A 20,483-nucleotide genomic window follows, 5' to 3' on the forward strand; every position below is an offset into this window, starting at 1 on the left:
TCCCCCAATTTAAGAATGACTGGGGGAAACTGGAAGGGATGGGAGGGGTCCAAGCATGCCTTTCTTGGAGACTAAGCTTAAGGCTGTGACCACACTGGGGGTGGGTGGGGGCATCATGATGGGTTTTGCAGAGGCCAGAACCACGTCAGGATTACCAATGCTCTGGGACCATCTTCTGAGTCCGACTTGGGGAGCCTGTCATCTCCGCCATCCTCTGTCCCCGAAGACAGTCGTTTCCTCCTCTTGCTCCTTCTCTCATGGTTGGTTACTGGGGCCAAAGGAGACATCTCCAGAGAGCTACGGGACACAGTATCCACGCCCCTGATGGTGAGAGCCTGGAAAAGGGTAGGGGACGGGTATCTGGGTCACAGAGAAACCCTGGCTAGTCTCAGGCCTAGGCAAGCTGCCCCATTAGTCTTCACGCTTGACTCAGAGCGCTGCCTTCATGGAGTTGATCCCAGGCAGACCCACAATGCTTTGAGAAAGACAAAGAACCTGGAAGGGAGAGCAAGTAGCCAAGTCGGGGTGTGGGATGGGTGAGAGAGGGGTGTTGGTGAACAGAAGAAACAGCAGAATCGAGGTCAGGGGTCTTCTAGAAGGTTCACCTGGCCAGGATGGCTGTGTGTGTGTGTGTGTGTGTGTGTGTGTCATGGAGGCAGAAAGCATACACAGATGTCTCCAGACGGGTTTCTTTGTTCTTACTCTTTTCCATGTGAGTGAACTTGTGTGTGTAGGCCAGAGGTGAGCCCCGGGTGCCATTCCTCAGGGACACTCCACCTTGGTTTTAAAGACATAGCTCAGTGTGACCCAGGACTTACTGATTTAGTCTGGGCTGGCTGGCCAGTGAGCCCCAGGAGTCTCCCCGTTTCTACCTCCCCAGTGGTAGGGTTACAAGTCACACGGTGCTTTTGAATGGGGCTTCTGGGGCCTGAACTCAGATTCTCATGCTTGTATGGCAGACGCTTTAATAACTGATCCAGTTCCCCAGCCCCTTCGGTTTCCGACAGCTACCACAAGGGAAGCTGTCAGATGTGGGGAGCCAGGGCAGAACGGCCATCGCACAAGTTTCCAGCCCTGGACTTTCCTCACGACCCCAGTAGGAATTATCCCTCGATCAGAGTAGGTCACATGCACAGACATGGATCTTGTACCAGGCACGGGCTGTGCCCACAGAGGCCATGCTTACTGAGCCAATATCACCTGCACCCCACCCATTCTGCATTACCTTTGCCTTGAAAACAGAGTGGCAAAGGAACCAGTTTTACCCACTGCACACCACACCAACAGGCCCACCTTGCTCAGCAGGCACTGCCTTCCACTCAGCATGTGCCACCTACCAGCCTTATCCAGCATGCACCACCTACCAGCCTTATCCAGCATGCACCACCTATCAGCCTTATCCAGCATGCACCACCTATCAGCCTTATCCAGCATGCACCACCTATCAGCCTTACCCAGCATGCACCACCTACCAGCCTTATCCAGCATGCACCACCTACCAGCCTTATCCAGCATGCACCACCTACCAGCCTTTCCCAGCATGCACTGCACCTTCAGCCACTGCTCGCTCACCTCATGTTCCTTCTTGAGCATCTCCATGGCCTCCTGGAAACGCTTCTCTTTCTCTTCCGTCTCAGCGATGGTGGCTTGGTTTTGCTCCTCGTAAGCCATGGCCACTACAGCCAGGATCAAGTTCACCAGGTAGAAGGAGCCCAGGAATATGACAAGCATGAAGAAGATCATGTAGATCTTTCCTGCGGACCTCAGGGTCTGGAGGAGCAAGGGGCCAGAGGTCACCCTCACTGACATTCCAGGTTAGGGTCTTTCTAAGTTACGGGTCTGGCTATGCGAAAGGCTCAGTGTCCTAAAGCTTGGGGCGGGGTGGAGAAAAGTATGTCCCACCTGTAGAAGGCCATGTGTCAACCCGTGGGAGAGTGTCCCACTTAGAAGAAGGCAGGTATCTCACCTAACGGGGAGACTGTTGCATCAACCGAGAATGTTCTGTCCTACAGTGTGAAGAACGATCTCATCCACAGAATAGAGTGTCCTCTCTAAGGGACTGGAACTTAGTCACCAGCCCTTTCCCCTGCCCCCTCCATAACCCTCACCAGTGGAAAGTTACTGGGGACATTTCCAGCTATCTATTTGTGCAGCCTGCTCTGGGGTCCATGCCTTGCACCCCTCTGCTGGCCCCGGAACCCATGCACCTGCTGGTATAGACGTTCCCAGCAGTCCTGTGTCATCAGGCGGAAGAGCGCAAGGAAAGCCCAGGCGAAGGAGTCGAAGCTGGTGTAACCGTGGTCGGGGTTCTCACCTGCCTTCAGGCACCGGTAGCCCTCAGGACATGTCCTATAGCCAGACACACACATACACACTCTGTCCCATGCTGTGAAAGATCCTGGTTCGTTTCCCTGGGCAGCCCAGCCTATGCTCAACGGCTTTTGGGTCCTACATCCGTGATCTTGTCCTTGCCACATTCATGACTGACCAGGTCTCCATCTTCCTCTCTCCTAGACCTGCTTGGAATTTCTAAGGCCCAGTTCCCCTCTGTCCACATGACACACCCTTCCTGGTGGCTGTGGCTGTTTCACTGTTGCTTCCCCCCCTGGAGGAAGCCCATGTTCCTTTCTTGGCTTGTCCATCCCCTGGGGAGTGAACACCCCGGAGCTCCAGAGGGCAAGTCTTGGCTAAGTGTGAGTAGAGGCAGGTGAAGGGCTGGACTGGGTTGCATCTGGAAAAGTGTCTATTTATCACACATGCACATGCACACACAGAGACACACACCTTGTTCAGTCTCTCTCCTTGACAGGGCATGTATGTGTATATGTGGGAGGAGGGGGAGAGAAGAAGAGAGGAGAGAGAAATCTGTTTGGAGAAACTGGGCAAGTGCCAGGATATTCCTAAGGGTGCCTCAAACCCAAGGCACTGCAGACCTTTCTCCCATGGTGGAAGGAGCCAGCAACGTGTAAGCTGGGAACCTCACACTAGAACCAACTGCCACATGGTGAGCCTGGGACCCCTCATCCTGTCCCAGACTACCATGCACTGAGGCTTGGAAACTGCCCCTGGAAACAGGGCGCGTGAGGCTGCAGGCTCATGTTCTGCTTGGCCATGAACAAAATCCAGCTAAGACTAAGGCCACACTCACCCTGGAAGGGCAGATCAGTAGAGATGGAGCCAAGGTCTAGTTAGGACCCTGAGGGGTACCCTGGATGTCTTCCTTACCCCAGCCCATCTTTAGGCCTCCCCTGTCCCTCCAGACCTGTCACTTCTCTCTTATGTGACAGGGGAGGGAGGTATGGAAACTTTCAGGGTTCTGGTCAGGAAAGTCTTAGACACAGCAGCAGAGAAGTACCAAAGGCCACTGGGAGGACTGTCCCACCTACCCGGCATCAGAGCTGTTCCCACACAGTAACACATCCGTGGTGCCATTCTTGAGTAGGTAATTGGCTGCAAGAAAAAGCCTGGGTGTGAGTGGCTTGGGTGGCCCAGTTCTGGGTGCCTGCTCCACACTGGGTTCTGGAAAAGACCTCGTTACTGTTCGCTTTCCTTGGCCACCGTCCCGATCCTCACCTACGCCTTGGCCAGGACTTGGTGGCCCTGGATGCTTCTCTCACTCATCCATCCTTTTCACTGCCGCTCCTCTGCCAGTGTCTCACACACTCTTGAAGATGCAGGAAGCCCTGGGTAGGACTCAGCTGTCCCTCTGTCCCTATAGGCAGCTTCTGCATCCAGCTCCAAACCACTCAGGGGGCCAGCCAGGGCCAAGAGAGCCCTGAGCCAGGAGGCAAGGGTCTGGGCAGAGCTCCAACTTGGCTGCTGTGTCACTGTGTGGCCCACTGCCATGACATAAGCTGGTGGAAGAGATGCTGGCCGGTCACCATGGCAACACTGTGGTCTGTTCCCATGGGGCTGGGTCCAGACCAGGTGAGGCACGGCCCACCTGCCTCGCCATCTCTCCATCAGTCACCATGACCCACCTCTGTCTTGGGAAGCATTTCTCTAAGTGTGGTCCTGGTGGGCAATGTTAGTGCCTGGGGAGCGGTTGGCCTATACACTTGATTCAGAAGCAGCCAGGGCCTGTAGTCTGTTTTCTGGAACCTTTCAGGAGACTCTGATGACTGCTGAAGTTTGGAGTCATTCATTCCTATGAGGCCACAACAGACCCGTACCCACATCCACCCGTGATCTCTTGTCTTCTTGTTTTCCAATGGGTGCTAGTTCATGTATGTGAGAGGCCCTGACTTCAGGGGAGCCCTCTGAATCCTTGGAGCATGGTATCTGGCCTTGCCCCAGGATCTTCCTTTGATCTGGGTGGATGGTACTTACTGAAGGAGGAGGTGACCAGCAGTCTGAAGAGGTGACAGAATGGAGGGTGCACACACCCATACAAGCCAGGCCACCTCATCCTTCTCAAAGGGCTCTAGGGCACGTGTGCACATTGGAGGAGCAGCCTGGGCCCTCAGCACAGACACTGAGGTGAAAGTTCTTACTTCAGACATGGCGTCACTCAAGCCTCACAGGCTGCAGGGAAGCTGGTCTCCTCACCATTACCAGCTGTCTGGACTCAGCCTGTCCCCAAAATGCGAATCTGTAAAGTGTGTGTGTGTGTGTTTACATGCGTTTGCGAGAACTCATGGAAGGGTCAGAAGTCAATGCCGGGTATCTTCCTCAAATCATTTTCCACTTTATTTTTTTGAGGCATGGTCTTTCCCTGAACCTGGATCTTGCTGATTTGCATAGTCTGCTTGACAAGTTAGCCTCCATGACTTTCCCGAACCCTCCACCCCCATGGTGGGTCTACCTCTCTCTCTCTCTCTCTCTCATCTATTTATCTAACATCTGTCTACCATCTATCTATCTATCTATCTATCTATCTATCTATCTACCTACCTACCTACCTACCTATCTATCATCTATCTATCTACCTACCTATCATCTATCTATCTATCTATCTATCTATCTACCTACCTACCTACCTACCTATCTATCATCTATCTATCTATCTACCTACCTATCATCTATCTATCTATCTATCTATCTATCTATCTACCTACCTACCTACCTACCTACCTATCTATCATCTATCTATCTATCTACCTACCTATCATCTATCTATCTATCTATCTATCTACCTACCTACCTACCTACCTATCTATCATCTATCTATCTATCTACCTACCTATCATCTATCTATCTATCTATCTATCTATCTATCTATCACATGCTGCTTTACGATGCGGGCACTGGGACTTGAACTCAGGTCTTCATGCTGATAGCAAGCACTCTGCTGACTGAACCATCTCCCTACCCCCAATCCCATCCTTTGAATGCCATCTCTCCAGCTAGCCTGGGGTATACCCTTAGCCTGCCTTGAGTCCCAGCCACAATTGGATGGTCCTGGAGACCTGCCTGCTATCCATTAGTGAAGCCTGGGTGGGAGACACCCAGCTTTGATGGTCTCCCAACACTCTCTCCAGAGGCATAGTGAGCCCATACCTGGGTCATTGAGGTAGACGTCCAGAGAGTTCCAGACTACGCCGTCGGCCTCCACGGAACCATTGGTGCCGTTGAGCTCAGTGAAGTTACGCACGCACTTGTGCCTCAGGTTGCCCATGAAGAGCTGCAGGCCAATGAGGGCAAAGACACTGAGGCAGAAGACAGTAAGGACCATCACATCGGCTAGCTTCTTCACAGACTGGATTAGGGCTCCCACGATTGTCTTCAGGCCTGGGAAAGTGAGATGGAACATGGGGTGACCCACAGATAGTCTACTCTATGGTCTTCTGGATGGAGGCTGGGCCTGGGGAAGGGCACTGGGCCTCCCCAAGTCCTGTATTAAACAGGCTGAGGACAGGGATGGTAACCACAACACATGGATACAGTGAAGGAGGCTTCCTGGGCCTTTAAGACCAGCAGGGTCTCTCCTGACTGACAAGGGCAAAGAGTCCACCCAGCTTTGTGTTTTCAGAGGGGGTCAGAACGCTCTATTCTCCACCAGCCCAGCACAGGAAGACACAGAGTGGATGAAAAATGTCTTAAGGTCCCACCGTGGCTGCTACATTGCAAAGTGTACCAGTCTGGCCTTTGTAACACAGGCCATGGCAGAGGAAGCTGAGGTCCAGCCCCACTCTAAGTCAAAGCAAGAGCCTCTTTTGATCTGGAAATGGGAGAGACACAGCTGCTCCTGGTGGGGGGTCTTCCTGCTGCTCTACCGCTGGGGCCAGCTGTCTTGGAGACACAGTGGGTTTCAATCATTTGAACGAAACTAAGGAAGTCAGGGTCGGGGCTTGGGTTGTGGGTGGCTTAGTGTAAAGGGCAGATATGGGGCTCTGGGGGAAGGTTTGGCAGGGTTGGGATGTCCTAAGAGTGTAGAACCATCCTCTGGGGAAGGTTACAGGCAGGGACCACCAGGTTGAGCTGCACCCCTCTTCCTCATTTGCTGACCCTTGGAGCCCTCCCCACCCCTCCCATTTTCCCAAAGCGGAGTGGCCATGATCTGTTAGTTGCACGGTTCAGCTCCTTGCAGAAGCCAGCACCATACAGCGGAGTGACAGAGAAAGCATGTGTGCACACATCCCATCTGACCCTCAGCTACTGTCCTAGGGCAAGTGCGAGCAGCGCATGAGAGGCGAGGGGCTTGCTGCCAGCAGCAGGGCCCCAGCCCCATCCCCCAAGCGGCCAGATCTCAGGTTAAGCTCCATCCATCCATTGTCCAGCCCATTAATGTGTTAGGAGCGCCCGTGACTATTGTGTCCTCGGCCCAGAGACAGAGAAGCAGTGACGGACAGACAAGAGAGAAGTGCACGGCCTTCTCACAACGATACCATCACTGCTGCCTGCCAAGGGCTCTGGCACTTGGGACTCCATGGAAATCATCCTGGCACATGTTGGCAACTGCCCAGTGGGTGGGAGTCGGGTAGGGAGCCATGTGTCCGTTACAGTTCAGAACTCTGAGCACCTACTGAGAGACATGTGTGTGGTGGCAGGCCTTTAGGCTTGCAGGCCGATGTATCTCGGGGGTACATGACAGGGATATGGCTGAAGCTTGGATGCCCACATTGGACTGTACCCCAACAGCCAGGCTTAAGGATCTCTGCCCCAAAATACTCTAGTCAGGGCTGGCAAAGCAATCCTGCTCGGGCCTGTGGAGACAGCAGCAAAGGTCACCTACCCCTTAAAACCTTCCCCTCCCTTATAACAAAGAGAGAGCGTTAGTTCACTTATGTCTAGAATGGGTTCAGACAAGCTGCAGGTCAGACAAGCTGCAGGTGTGTGGAGTCTGCCCCCTGACTTCGCGCTGGGGACTCCTGCAGGCAGCACCCCATTAGATGCCCACCCTGGGGGCTGCTTTCCGTGGCCTCTCTTAGCTGCCGGTGACCTCAAAAGGCTTGTTAATGTCTTGTGTCTTCTGAAGACTTGGGAATTGGACTCAGGGGTCTTGGACACCCTAAGCAAACCTTTTATACCTGTCTACATCTCAGTTGTTTTATGTATTTAAAAAATGTGACACAAGGTTCTTGCCTGGCCTCGAACCATTCGGTAGCTCAGGCGGGCTTCGCGTCTCCTCTGTCAGCCTCCCAGGCAGCGGAAACTGCCGACTCCCCTCAGCCAGTGACATCTGCTTCATGAGAGTTACTGGGGGGTTGCTCCAGTCAGGGCACGAATCTGGGACACTAGTGTGGCACGCTGGGAAGACATGGTCTCGCTGTGGACATACTAAGTGGGTTCCGAGGTGAGAAGAGACATTTTGAAATTTAGTCTAAATACAAAATGGCCAGGAGGAGTTATACTTATAAATTAGCCTGTGACCCGGGGTCTCTGGCTCCTAACACCCTGAGGGCAGCAGCAGGCCTGGAAGTCACCAGCATCTCCCTCTAGGAGTAGAGGCTATCATTGGTTTGGGATTCCAGAGCTCCTCAGTTCTGCGGCAGCTACACATGTAGAGAGGCAATCTGGTGTCTTCCTCTATTGCTGTCACCTTATGCTCTGACCCAGGGTCTCGCATGGAACCTGATGCTCACCATTTTTCTGCTAGACAGGCTATCTAGTGAATCCCCCAAGATCCTCCTAGCTCTGCCTCGCCAGCATGAGCTCACAGGCACATGCCGCCATGACCAGCTTTTTCACTGTGGCTTCTGGGGATCCAAAGTCAGGTCCTCAAGGTTGCACTATAAGCACGCACACTGTCCACTGAGCCACACCCTGCCCCCAGCTCTCTCGCCACCTTAAGTGCCTTGCCCATTCTGAGGACTGTGGACTCACAGGGGGCTCCTGGGTTCTGGTCACTGCTCCTCCAGAACAAATCCATAAAATAGGAGGAGTCTGAGCCCATGCCAACCTGGGGAGTTTGAGATAAACGGTGGGAGTGAGTGGCTCTAGGGGCCAGGGTGAGTGGTGTCCCCTTTAGTACCAATGGGCTGCTGGGTATTTTCCTGGGTGGACCAGTGAAATGGTTCCTGCTGAGGCTAAGGTTTCCCCGGTACAGTTGCCAACATCTGTCACGGAGGATTTCTTCCCGAGGCTACCATGCATGGTTTGCTAAACCTCTACTGCGCCATGCAGCGAGGGCTGGTAGACGCCAAGGCCCGATGATGCCTGTCAGCAGACTACACTTTGTGTCTCGGGATGGGGGCTGAGGCTTGCACGAGTCACATGGGACACAAGGCTGGGCTCTGGCACTGTCAGGAAAGACTGCTAGGGGTGTGCCGTGGTTTCCTCAAACTCCACCTTTTCGTTTTCCAGAGCAGAGTTTGTCGCTTCCTGTCATTGGAGCCTCAGCTTCTCACTAGGAAAGCTGCTGAGTTCAGGTTGGAGAAAGAACTGAGCATTTTGGGGAAGCACTGGGGACCAGTTCCGTCTTGCTGTGGGTTGCCCTGAACTCCTGGTGTCTGAGAGTGGGCTTGGCTGGGGTGGACAGCCCAGAGCCCACTCTGAGGTTCCAGGGAGATTCTTCCACCGCCTCCCGGCTCTGGCAAAGGTATTCTGGTGACAGGCACATCGAAAGGGCCTTCTGGGAGATAGCTTTGGCTCCCAGGTGGCTGGAAGGGCTCAGGCGTGTCCCTCCAGCCTTGGCGTTTAACCTGATTTTTTCACCTGAAATGACCGATATAGTTTTCAGGGCCCGGAGGACTCGGAAGGTGCGTAAGGCTGAGACATTGCCCAGGTCCACAAATTCAGTTGTGTATCTGTAACAAGGGAGATTCACACACGACACAGTGACGGCACACCAACAGGAGACACACGGTCAGAGGAGGAGAGGGCGGGGAAACAGAGAGAGAGTCACTTGTGGCTGAGGTCGGAAGGCAAACCTGGCCTTACCTGGAATAACTGAAATCGTTTTCAGAGCTCTCAGGACTCTGAAAGTTCGAAGAGCCGACAAATTGCCTAGCTTTATATTCTCTGATACATACCTGTGGGACCAAACCACAGTTACCGCAAGTTACAAAGCGGAGGGTGCCCGCCCCACCCGTCTCCCTTTCCCGGCAGTGTGCCTGCCCCTGCCCTCTCCCTTCTATGGCCCCATTGTGAGGTGAGGTGGTAGACTTGGGCCCTCCCCTGGCCTTCCTCCTGACCCATCCTCTCAACACAAGATCTCAGCCTACCCGTCTTAAGGATGCCCACAGCAAGCTCCCAGGTGGCTTGCTCCGTGATGATCCCGAGATCAACAGGTGCTAGGAGGCAACTACTCTAGGGACGGAACATAACACTCCAAGACTAGGTCTGAGGCTGGGGACACATTAGTGTGGAGAGGGAATTGGCTCCAGGAGGCAATGATGGAAGTATGTATGTAGACTTCTGGTCTTCCTAGGGTTCTCTGCGTCTTCCAACATGTGTCACCACTGTGTACTTGACTGACTCTGAAGTCTTGGCTGAGGCCACTGGATCTCTGGGGACTGCCCACCTGCTCTTCTTTACCACAGCTCTTTCTATGCAGGGAATGATCACAGGCTATGATCTCACAAGAGACAGCATGAGAATTCGTGGGGAAAATCAGTCCTGGGGTGGAGGAGGTCTTAGAAGAGAGTAGGGAGGTTGTTCTACCAGCTCTGTCTTGCGTTGGTCTGAGGGAGGCTTGGCAGGGCCGAATGGCTATGAGACTCCCATCTTGAACTTAGATGCGGTCCATCTCTGACATCCATGGGCATAGAAGGCAGCTGTCCGGAGAAGGGGCAGGGATCTGCCCAAGCATAATGTGAGGCCATGCATGCACTGGGCAGGCCACATGACCACAGAGTATTGGAGAGGCGAATGCATAGTACGTGACCAAGGCCATCGGGACAGTGGCAGATGACCTGTGATATTTAACCAGAGGCCTCGCATGCAGGACATCTGACATTTAGCTGAAGGGATCTGATGTTTAACAAAGGATGTAGAACTCAGGGTGTCTGATGTTTAACCAAGTGTGTCTGGCTCAGGTGTCTGGGTGGTGTCAGGCCAGGTCATCAGTCCTGCATTAGCTTAGTCCACCCAACAGTCCAGACCCATAGAGAGCATCATGGTTCTCTCTGTTCACACTGCTCAGGACCTTTGAATTTCTCCATGGGCTGCTAATGTCTACAGGTAAGGTTGTCAAAGGACGCCATATCCTGAGACCAGCAGGGCCAGCCTGGCCTGGCTCTGTTCACTCTTGAGGTCCATCCACCATCACAGGGTCCTGTGGATGTGTCTGTTCCCTTCTTAGGCACGTATTATTCCCAACGTCTTCTTTCTCTGGCCCGCCAAGGCCTTTCCGTGGCTTCCCTTCCACCCTTGAGACTTGTCTCAGTTGACAAATTCCAGTGCAGCCGTTGGATCCATTCCATCATCCAGCGAGGAGCAGAAATCGCTACCTTGTCCCAGCTCACGGACGACGGTTAATCTGATGTAGGCTCTTCCAGTGTTAGAATTCCTCTTTTCTCCTGGGTGGCCCAGAGACTCCAGATCTCTGTCCCCATCCCGTTCCCAATCTCTGTCCAGAGTGCCTCAAGACTGTGCAGTTGAACCTGAGATGTTACTGACATGGCCGACCCACGGAAGACACGGCTCAGAGGAACCGATCCCCATTGCTGGTCTCCGGGTGGGGCCTGTGATGCCTGCTCCTCTCCCTCCTCTCAGTGCTCTCAATATGGCTCCAGCGGCACAAGGTACAGGGAACCTTGCTTTCCCCCTCCTACCCCTAAAAGCCTGGTTTATCAGATGGCGTCTCAGGGAAGACCTGCACGACCTGCCTACCCCGCCCTGCCTTCAAGGCTCCGAGGAGATGGTGCTGCCTCTTCAGCAGCAAGTGCTGAACGCAAAGGAGCCAGGACCCCAGGAGATGAGGATAGGCTGGTGACAGCATAGGGGACACACAGCTATGCCCCTGGTAGGCTTGCCACCACCATGTGGCTGGAAATGAAACTTAGGTCCTGGTGGGAATTGGCTGGACATCCAGCCGGGGGTTGGAGGAAGTCTGGAAGGAGGAGTCAGATCTGAGTGACAGGTAGCCTGGGACCACGGTGAGACAAGACAAGGTGGCTACCTAGATAGAACTTGGCTATTCCTACCAGGGAACACCAGGCCTCCACTGAGGCCTTTCTTGGGGGGGAAGGTGGTGAATGTGGCAGAACAATGGAGACCCTTTCATGGTAGAGAGCTATCTTCAGAGTGACATGGATAGACAGGGTAAGGGGTGGGCAAAACTCTCTCACAAGCCAATCAACCTCTCAGCTGGCCAAGGAGCTGACTGGTGGTAGGCAAGTGGGTAAGATCATAGGCCTGCCAAGAAAGAGCAGAGGGTGGTGGGTGAGAGACCTACACCGAGTATCAGTCCCAGCACACACAAGGCTTTCTGGCAGCTGTGGAACTCCAAGAAATGGCCTGCTGGCTTCTCTCTGCCCCACCCTTATCCAGAGACAGTGGAACCCATGCTGTTAGCTCCTTTGGTGGCTGGTCCCCTCCTCTGTGTCCTCCCTCCTTTCACTCTGGGTTTGGTTTCCATAACAACCCCAGAAGGTGGGAGGCTGTGTTGACTGGCAGGTAATGCCCAGTTTAGGGTGTGGAGAATCTCTGGATGCTGGGCTGTGATCTAAGCCTGGCAAGGTTCCCAGCACCCCTTGTAGCAGCTTCTAAACTGAGTGGGGTGTCTGCCTAGAAGTGCAGCTGAGGAAGAGCGGGGACACTGGCTTTCAGTCCAAGCATCGCTGCTGATGCTGTCTGTTATTATGGGCACGTCGGTTCTCTCTGAGCCTCAGTTTCCCCAAAGGTAAAAGGGAAGGTTGGATGGTGAGTTTCACTTCATTCGACTTTGCCCTGCCCAAGACTCTCCGGATCATCCTGAGGACCCATTTCTCTCTAACAGAATATTTCTCTGAGGTGGGGAGCTAACTGGTTTTCACCCGGCAGAATGGATATCAATCAATGCTGTGGGAGCAGGTCTGACTAGTGGCAGAAAGCTGGCATTCCAGCAGTCCATTCTGTCCTGGCAGAGGTGGACAGGCCATTTCTGTAGCTGCTCCAAAATGCAGTGACTATCCAAGAATAGAGTCAGGCCCCTCTGTCATGCCTGTTCTCGGCATAGGTGTGGCTGTGGTGAGAGTCAGGCCCCTCTGTGTACTGGCTAGTTTTGTGTCAACTTGACACAAGCTGGAGTTATCCCAGAGAAAGGAGCTTCAGTTGAGGAAATGCCTCCATGAGATCCAGCTCTAAGGCATTTTCTCAATCAGTGATCAAGGGGGAAGGGCCCCTTGTGGGTGGGACCCTCTCTGGGCTGGTAGTCTTGGGTTCTATAAGAGAGCAGGCTGAGCAAGCCAAGGAAGCAAGCCAGTAAGTAACATCCCTCCATGGCCTCTGCATCAGCTCCTGCTTCCTGGCCTGCTTGAGTTCCAGTCCTGACTTCTTTAGTGATGAGCAGCAATGTGGAAGTGTAAGCTGAATAAACCCTTTCCTCCCCAACTTGCTTCTTGGTCATGATGTTTGTGCAGGAATGGAAACCCTGACTAAGACGCTATACCATGCCTGTTCTCAGCACAGGTGTGGCTGGACTCGTTAGGAAGAGGCACATCACACTTTCTTTGTGGTTCAGAGTAGGAATGGTGGCCCCTGGAGGAAGGGGACAGGACCCTGTAACACTTGCTGGAGGCCGCAGAGGGTGCTCTCTCTATGCACCAGGGCTGTGCTGGTCCAGGTGATGGCTTCCTCCTGAGAACAGGAGTATCTCCATGGCAACTTTCTGTAGGTCTAGGATGCAGAAGTCAGGTGAGGCCCAGACAGATGCTAGCCGCTCTCTTGCCTGACGCTCCTCTTCATGGTTGGTAGATCACTGCTTACCCCTGCAGCCTACAGAGACCCCAGAGACAGAGCCCGGCCTGCCACCGCACTCAAACGCCCAGCCAGTGCGGCCTGCAGTCTCTGACAAGTTCTCCCTCTCAAGGCCCGGGCTCACCTCCCTGCTCCATTCTCCCTGATGATTCTGCTTCTTATTTCACGGAGAAAATAGAGGCAATCAGAGGAGAAATTCCCCCTTCGCTCTTCATCAGCCTGTCAGCCTACCTCCGCCTCCAGCCAGAACTCTGCCTTCCCTGAGCTGAAGGTCAGTTCTTCACCTCAGTGCCCGGAGCCGCACTCAGTCGGGACGTTCGAGGGCTTTGTTCCTGCGTTCCCTCAGCCCCCTCCTGCCTTCCTCAGAGGTCCCCTCTCCTCAGGATCATTTCCATTAGTCTCTCTTCTTTGAAAGGCCTTCCTTGACCCTCATTTCCCTCCGGCTACCTTGCCATTTTCTGCGTGGTTTCACAGGGACTCCAAGAATGAGATGTCTGTATTTCGCAACTCCTCCTCCTCCAACCCAGACCCTTTCTACCCGGATGCAGAGCCTCCCACTCCACTGTGACCCCTTAGTGGGAGCACCAGCAATCACCCAAAGTCTAACAGGCCATCGGCTGTCATAGTTTCCTCCTGGCATGTTCTACATTGAATAGTCTTTCTTGCTGGCTTCTGGGTACCACTCTCCTGGGTGTGTTCCCTGCTTGCTGGCAAGTTCCCTCTGGTTTTTGTGGGCCAGTTCCCCTCCTTTCTTATTTTATGTATGTGGGTATTTTGTTTATAAATGTATCTGTGCACCACTTTTGTGCCTGGTGCCCACAAAGGCCAGAAGATGTCAGATTCCCTGGGACTGGAGCTACAGTTTTGAGCTACTATCCGAGTTTTGGCAACTGAACCTAGGTCTTCTGCAAGAACAGTCAGTGCTCTTAGCCACTAAGCCATCTCACCAATCCTCTGCTCCTTAAAAGAGAGTGCTTATTTCATGTATATGTGTGTGCCTGGGTGTGTGAATGTGAGCCATGTGTGTGGACATCAGGAGAGGGCATCGGGTCCCCTGGAACTAGAGCTGCAGGTGGTTACAAGCCACTCAAAACGGGCGCCGGGAATTGAACGCGGGTTCTTTCGAAGAGCAGAAAGTGCTCTTTTAACAACTGAGCACCCCCATCCCCTATCTTTTGACCTCAGGATGTTGGTGTGTCCCACAGAGTGTTCCGCCATGCTCATTCTTGGCTTTTCTTATCTGGCTTTCAGTGTCTTCACTTCAGTGCCTCCAGCTTGGCCAGCGTGGGTCACTTGCCCACACTCCAGACTGGAAGATCCTGCTGTATCTCACCCTTCCATACTTAGGATATCCCCAGTACTTCTGACTCCCTTCCTCCTCTGAGCCTCCCTCTCCACAAATGGTACTGCCATCCACCACAAGCAAAACCCGGCAGTCACCCTCAAAACAACCCAGCACTGACCAGGGCTCCTCTGCTCTGCTCAGACGCTGCTTGGCCGGCTCCCCTCCCCTAGTAGTTCTCGTCCTGCCTGGCTCTGACATGATCTCTGTGGACAGACAGCAAGGTCTACCCCTGGCTATGGCTCTTTAACTTCATGTCCTGTCATCATTTCCTTTGCTCACTCAGCTCCACCCTGGTGTGTGTCTGCACTTCAGGTAGGTGGTGTATTGTCTCTAAGCCTGCTCCTCCATCTGGAAAATGGGAGACCTGGAGTCGGTTTGCAAATACCTAGAAACAGCTTTGGGTAGTCTGTCCATCCACCATGCTCTCCATTCAGTCTGAAGGTGTTCTAAGGGCATCCTGAGAGCCCAGTTCCTCTCCCAGCTCCTTTCCTCTACAACACAGCCCAGGTACATCCAAGAATCCAAGAAAGTAGGAACTGAACTGAGCCTCTATCCCACCAGGGGAGGCCAGGACTTGCACAGGAATGGACTACAACTCCCAGAATGCTTTTTGCTGAGGTGCAAAACTCAGCCCAGCACATATTGGGTCCTCGCTGGAAGAAGGGGTATACTAGGTCAATTCTTGACTAGGACTTCAGTACAGTAGCCCTGCCTTAGTCAGCTGTCTCAACAGAGAGAGGTACCTGGCTCCTGACATCCTGTGCGGGGAGTATCTCAACCCCTAACGCTCTGCAAGTGTCCCCTAGGAAAGGAATTAAAGCTGTAGCTGGGACTACGGTAGGCCTCGGGGCATGATCACCTTGTGGTGCGCTCCCGAGTTTCCAGCTCTAACTTTCTTGCTGGTAAAACATGACTAAGGGACACGTCTAACCTGCAGCCCAGAGGCTGCATGAGGAGGCACATGGCCCAGGCTCAACAGAAAATTGTGAGCTTGCTGAAAATATCAAGACTGTGTGGATTGGGGCATGTACTTTATAGATGATTGTGTCATCTTGCAATGTCAAAAGATCGGGCATGGCTGGCTTGCCTCTAGCATACCTCTTCTGCTGGGGCCAGCATCCTGTGAGCTGGGTCAGTGGCTTTTAAGAAATGCTAGACAGGAACTCTCCTGGCACAGGTTCCAGAGGAAGCTGGCTGTTTCCCCAGGCTTCTCTACTGGAGTCTCACTATTAATGGCCTTGGATACGAGGCCATTGGTCTCAGTGGGACCTGGGGCTGGATTTCTAGGTGAGCACAGAGGCTGCTAAAGCAGGATCCATCCACCTCACCCCACTCCATCTTCTGAGGTCAGAGCTTGATAAATCAGGCTCACCTCACATGTGTTCACTATGAAGCCTAGGTTGGCCTCAAACTCACAGCAAACTTTCATTTGGTCTTAGCCTCCCACATGCCTTAAGCAGACTCTTCGCTTGACCTTAGCCCAAACACTAAGATAAAGACTATTGATATTAAAGATGTCCCTTTAACATAGGGCTGTCGTGGTCCCCAGATGAGCCAGGGTGCTCAGACACTTTGTGTCCCTGATGGGCCGCCTCACCTTGCTAGAATGAGCTGTAAGTCTATCCTGTCCTCACCTTGCCACACACAGAACAAGATAGTCACTCCTCTGTGGCATACTGTGGCTTATGTCAGCCACAGCTGGGAAACCCAGACAGCCTGGGACATGGGGCACAAAAACCCTGCCCCGAACCGACCCTGCATAGCTAGTGTGATGCGTCCCGGTGAGAAGAGCTGTGTACTTACGCCATGACGATCACACTGAAGTCTAACCAGTTCCACGGGTCCCGGAGGAAGGTGAACGCATGCAGGCAGAAGCCTCGAGCTAGAATCTTGACCAGAGACTCAAAGGTGTAGATGGCGGTGAAGGTGTACCTGAGGAGGAGAGGCCATCAGGGGCTGTCAGGATGGCTGGAGCCTACAGACTCGGTTCATAAGCTTTCCCACCTGGTGTGAGCCCTGGGCAGCTCCTCACACCAGAGTCATTAATCATAGTGGCCTGTGCCCTGAGATAAAGCTTTAATAGGCCCTGCAGGTCTGTGCCAGACATCTAGCTAACAACTCTACATGCCCCTTTGCTTTACAGAGAGACTGTCAGGTGTCTGGGGAAGTCTCCACTTTCACCCTTGCTGGAAGAGCCCTATGTATCCCTCCCTCCAGCTCGGGGGTGGGGGTGGGGGTGGGGGTGGGGGGTGGGGGTGGGGGGTGGGGGTGGGGGTGGGGCGTGTCCACATGCCTATAGTGACTACCAAGTCTACAGAGTGGGACACCATGGGTAGGGAGACTCACTGACCATTAGTCATGCTTGTGGGCTCTCAGCCACTAGCAATGGGGAACAGGGACACTGACAAGTATTTAGGGCCGGGCTTTAGCTGCCTACCCTGGGCTAGAGGGAATGGAGATCTTCTAGTGTGTAAGGCTGGTAGGTCCTTTCTGCCTACAGCAGCCCGAGGAATCCAAAATGCCTCTGTTCCCGGGAGCTGGCCCACAAGAAAGGCAGTGACCCAGGCTTCAGAGCAGCCAGGCACAGCCACTGCAACATCAGCCCTGGCCCTCTTTGCAAGCCACTCTTAGAGGCAGCTGTACCTTCCAGAGGTTTCCACAAACCGGGAGCTGAGTGTGGCAAGGGCCCACCAAGTCTGCTTAGAACCTGGAGGAAGTAGACATTTCTTCAGGAAGGGAAGACTCAAGAGGCAGAGTTCTAAAGCCTCAAAAAGTGGTAGGAGGCAGGACTCTGGTGGGGGCCAAGGCAACAGTGTAGCACCAGAGCAGAGAGGTGACCCCCCCCCCCCCCACTGCCTTCCTGCTGCTGTTTCCCCAGCTGCCTTTCAAGTCAATCGGGCTCCAATTTTCAGTCTTCCCATCTGGGACAGGGCTGTGCTGACCCCGCTGACCCTGGGTTAGCAGAGAGAATGCTTGCTGATCTTGTAACAGTGTCTGGCATGTCTCTTTAGGGCCTGGGAAGATACCCCACATTACTAGTTTGCAGAGCTTCCACCTCTAAGGCCACAAAGTTACAACAGGCATATGGCGTGAGAATGGTAGGCAGGCAGAGGCTGAGCAAAGGCCAGCCTCCTGGGCGGGACTCCAGGCGTGGGCGGAGCCTCCATCTCAGTCAACTCCAGGGCCCGTGGCATGGGATAGAAAGGGAGGGATGGGGTAGGAGGAAAGGCCCCCGGAGATACTCACTCAACATATTTGGTCCAAGGCGGAGGGTCGTGTTGTGCCATGAACACACAGTTGGTTAGGATGGTGCACATGATGAGCATGCTGAAGAGCGTGATGCTGGAGTTAAGGAAGACATTGGAGGAACTGGCGACAAAATCCACAGAGGATCCACAGAGGATGCCGTGGGAGGGGCTAACAAGAAACCCACATAGAGGATACACAGAGAAAGCCGTGGGAGGGGCTTACCCACAAATCCCTCAGAAAGCTATGGTAGGAGCCACAAGAAACCACGAGAAAATTCTATCCATAGAGCCACAGAAGACGCCTCCCCCTCAGAAAGCCACGGAAGGGGCTGAAGGAAGCCATAGAGGTCCCATCCACAAATCCACAGAGAGGCCAAAGAAAGCTGCGTAAGGGGCCACACAAATCCACCAGAGGAGGTTAGCTAAGCCACCATAGCTGCCGAGGGGCTGGGCCTGATGTGACTGCCAGGCAAATGTTGCCAGATCAGTGAAGACACTCCCAGTGCTTCGAGGCCTTAGCGCCAAGGCCTCCCTACCCAGGGGTCTGCTCTTTGTCCTCCAGGCACTTGCTGCCAGAGCCTGTCCTGTTCCATAGCTTAGCAGGCACCAGACAAACTGGAGACCACATCTTCCGCAGTGTGGAATGGAGAGACACCCCGGACCTTAGGGTTGATTCCTGCTCTCAGTCACATGGAAGGGAGTCAAGCTTCAGTTTGGAGCCGGCCAGGAAGATAGGCAGGGTCCGAAGTTCCCTCTCCCCAGGCTTTAGCTTCAAAGCACATCTGGAGGTGAGCTGCCATGTTGGAGGGGGGCATTTCCAGTGTGCTTCCGGCCTCTACACCCGCCTCTCACCCAAGTCCCATGCCCTGGGCTCCTTGCTTTTTAAAATCTCTCATCAGGAAGGACCACCTCAGCTCATTGGCTGTTGTAGCACCACACCCCCAGAGGCCAGCCATCCCCTTTTTAGCCTGTGGATCCTCATTGAGTGTCAGCCCATCTGTCTGCTTGTCAGAAAGGGGCAAACACCACCATTGTGTCCTGGTATCTTTGTGGGAACTCAGGTACTAGCTAAATCACCAAACCCAATGCTGGCTGCGTCTTAACTGTTGCTCCAGACTGGACAAAGCTCTGACTGACTCCCTTCGCTCTTCCCTTGGCGTCTGTAAGATGAAGGAGGAGGGATCAACCCTGGGCCTCCTAGAGGCTGGGGTGCTCCAGGAACCTGGCTGAATTCACAGATGCCCCTCCCTACCCCAGAGATGCTGCACTGACTACTCCCTGTGGCTGTCTCCAGGTTGTGGGACACCACAGCCCAGCCTCAGCCCTGAGCATGTGGCTGCCAAAGGTGACTCCCAAGGGCAGTCCCAGCTCTCAGGACCTCCCCTTTCCTCCGTATACAGTTTCATTCTCCTGACCCCAGGCTGGCCCTTACTGGTGCCTGCTCTGGGATGTGTATGAGTAGAGTCTAGCCAGGTGACTATCTGTCCTACCTCCAGGCTCCTAGATAACCCAGTTAATTAGAAAAGCAGCCTCTTTTATAATTAATTCCCTAGTTTCTCATAAGAGAGGGGGGAGGTCAGGCTGTTTCATCAACTCAGGACTGGCCTACAGGACTGCTCAGCCAGAGAAGGCACCGCTCCAGGCCCTGGGGTCCTTACTTCAGTATGCTATGCAGCAGGGTCCTGATTAGCCAACTTAACACAGCCAAGCCATGAAAGGAATGCCTCAACTGAGGGACTAGCAAAACCAGACTGGCCTATGGGGCTGTGGAGGACTGTCTTGATGGATCAGTAATGTAGGAGGGCCCAGCCCACTGTGGGCAGCACCATCCCCATGGCAGGCGATGGACCTGAGTTGTATAAGAAAGCTCGCTAAGCGAGAGCCTGTGTGCAAACCAGCAAGCGACATCCTCCAGGCTTTTAAGTTCCTGCCCTGACTTCCCTCAGCGACGAACCTCAAGGCATCACCTGAAATAAACCCCTTTCCCCTCTATTCTGTGTTTGGTCAGTGTTTTATCGCAACAACAGAAATCAAACTAGACCAGTCACCATGTCAAGCCTACCATCCTGCATGTCTTCCAGGGCTCAGACACTCATCGAAGAATTCTATCCCTTTCCCTGATGCCTCTCCATCGCCAGGCTCTGGGATGAAACTTTTCTCACTGGGTGAACCGGTTACCAACCCCTCAGCTAGCTTCCTCCACTTGCATGGACCCACTGCTGAACTATAGAAGATCTCAGAAGATGTTTGAAGTATGTATGGGACGGTGCCCATAGCAGATACCTGCTGAGCCCCTCCTAGGAGCCAGGCTCTGCGCATGAGCCAGCCTTACTTTCTTAATAACCCTAAGAGGTGTGAGCTTTGCCTCCATCTGAAAAGATAAGAAAATGGATGCCCAAGTGGGTCAAGTTGAAGGTCACGCATCTGGCAGGATGCTGCCCCAGAGATGCCGGCTGTTGAACCCCTGGTTGCCACCACTGCACATTTGAATTGCAAACGTGATACAGCACTGCAGATGTGACCTGCTTAAATACTTTAGGTGGTAAGCACTAGTTGCAGTCATCACGGGGTCTTTATGACAAACACGGGTGGGAGGGTCTGAGGCTCCT

The 20,483-nt window shown here is 53.6% G+C and overlaps 1 protein-coding gene across 8 annotated transcripts in view; it reads right to left on the reverse strand.

Moving 5' to 3' along the window:
• Window positions 1–20,483, reverse strand: part of Scn5a (sodium voltage-gated channel alpha subunit 5) — a 98,371-nt gene that overhangs the window by 51,515 nt on the left and 26,373 nt on the right. For 4 of the 8 annotated variants that reach the window (XM_085828185.1, XM_029481484.2, XM_021171629.3 and 1 more), the window contains exons 4-11: window positions 17,873–17,962; window positions 16,430–16,558; window positions 9,097–9,188; window positions 5,500–5,730; window positions 3,387–3,450; window positions 2,208–2,349; window positions 1,573–1,770; window positions 156–335 (exon numbers count right to left, since the gene is read on the reverse strand). In XM_085828185.1, the coding sequence (XP_085684311.1) occupies window positions 156–335; window positions 1,573–1,770; window positions 2,208–2,349; window positions 3,387–3,450; window positions 5,500–5,730; window positions 9,097–9,188; window positions 16,430–16,558; window positions 17,873–17,962 (1,126 nt within the window). Of the gene's footprint in view, window positions 1–155; window positions 336–1,572; window positions 1,771–2,207; window positions 2,350–3,386; window positions 3,451–5,499; window positions 5,731–9,096; window positions 9,189–9,321; window positions 9,414–16,429; window positions 16,559–17,872; window positions 17,963–20,483 lie in introns of all 8 variants that reach the window. The other 4 variants (XM_085828186.1, XM_085828184.1, XM_085828183.1 and 1 more) reach the window with 1 other exon arrangement.

This window comes from Mus caroli, unplaced genomic scaffold, assembly GCF_978045245.1.
Source record: "Mus caroli unplaced genomic scaffold, Mus_caroli_1 scaffold_11, whole genome shotgun sequence".
NCBI classification, from domain to species: Eukaryota; Metazoa; Chordata; class Mammalia; order Rodentia; family Muridae; genus Mus; species Mus caroli.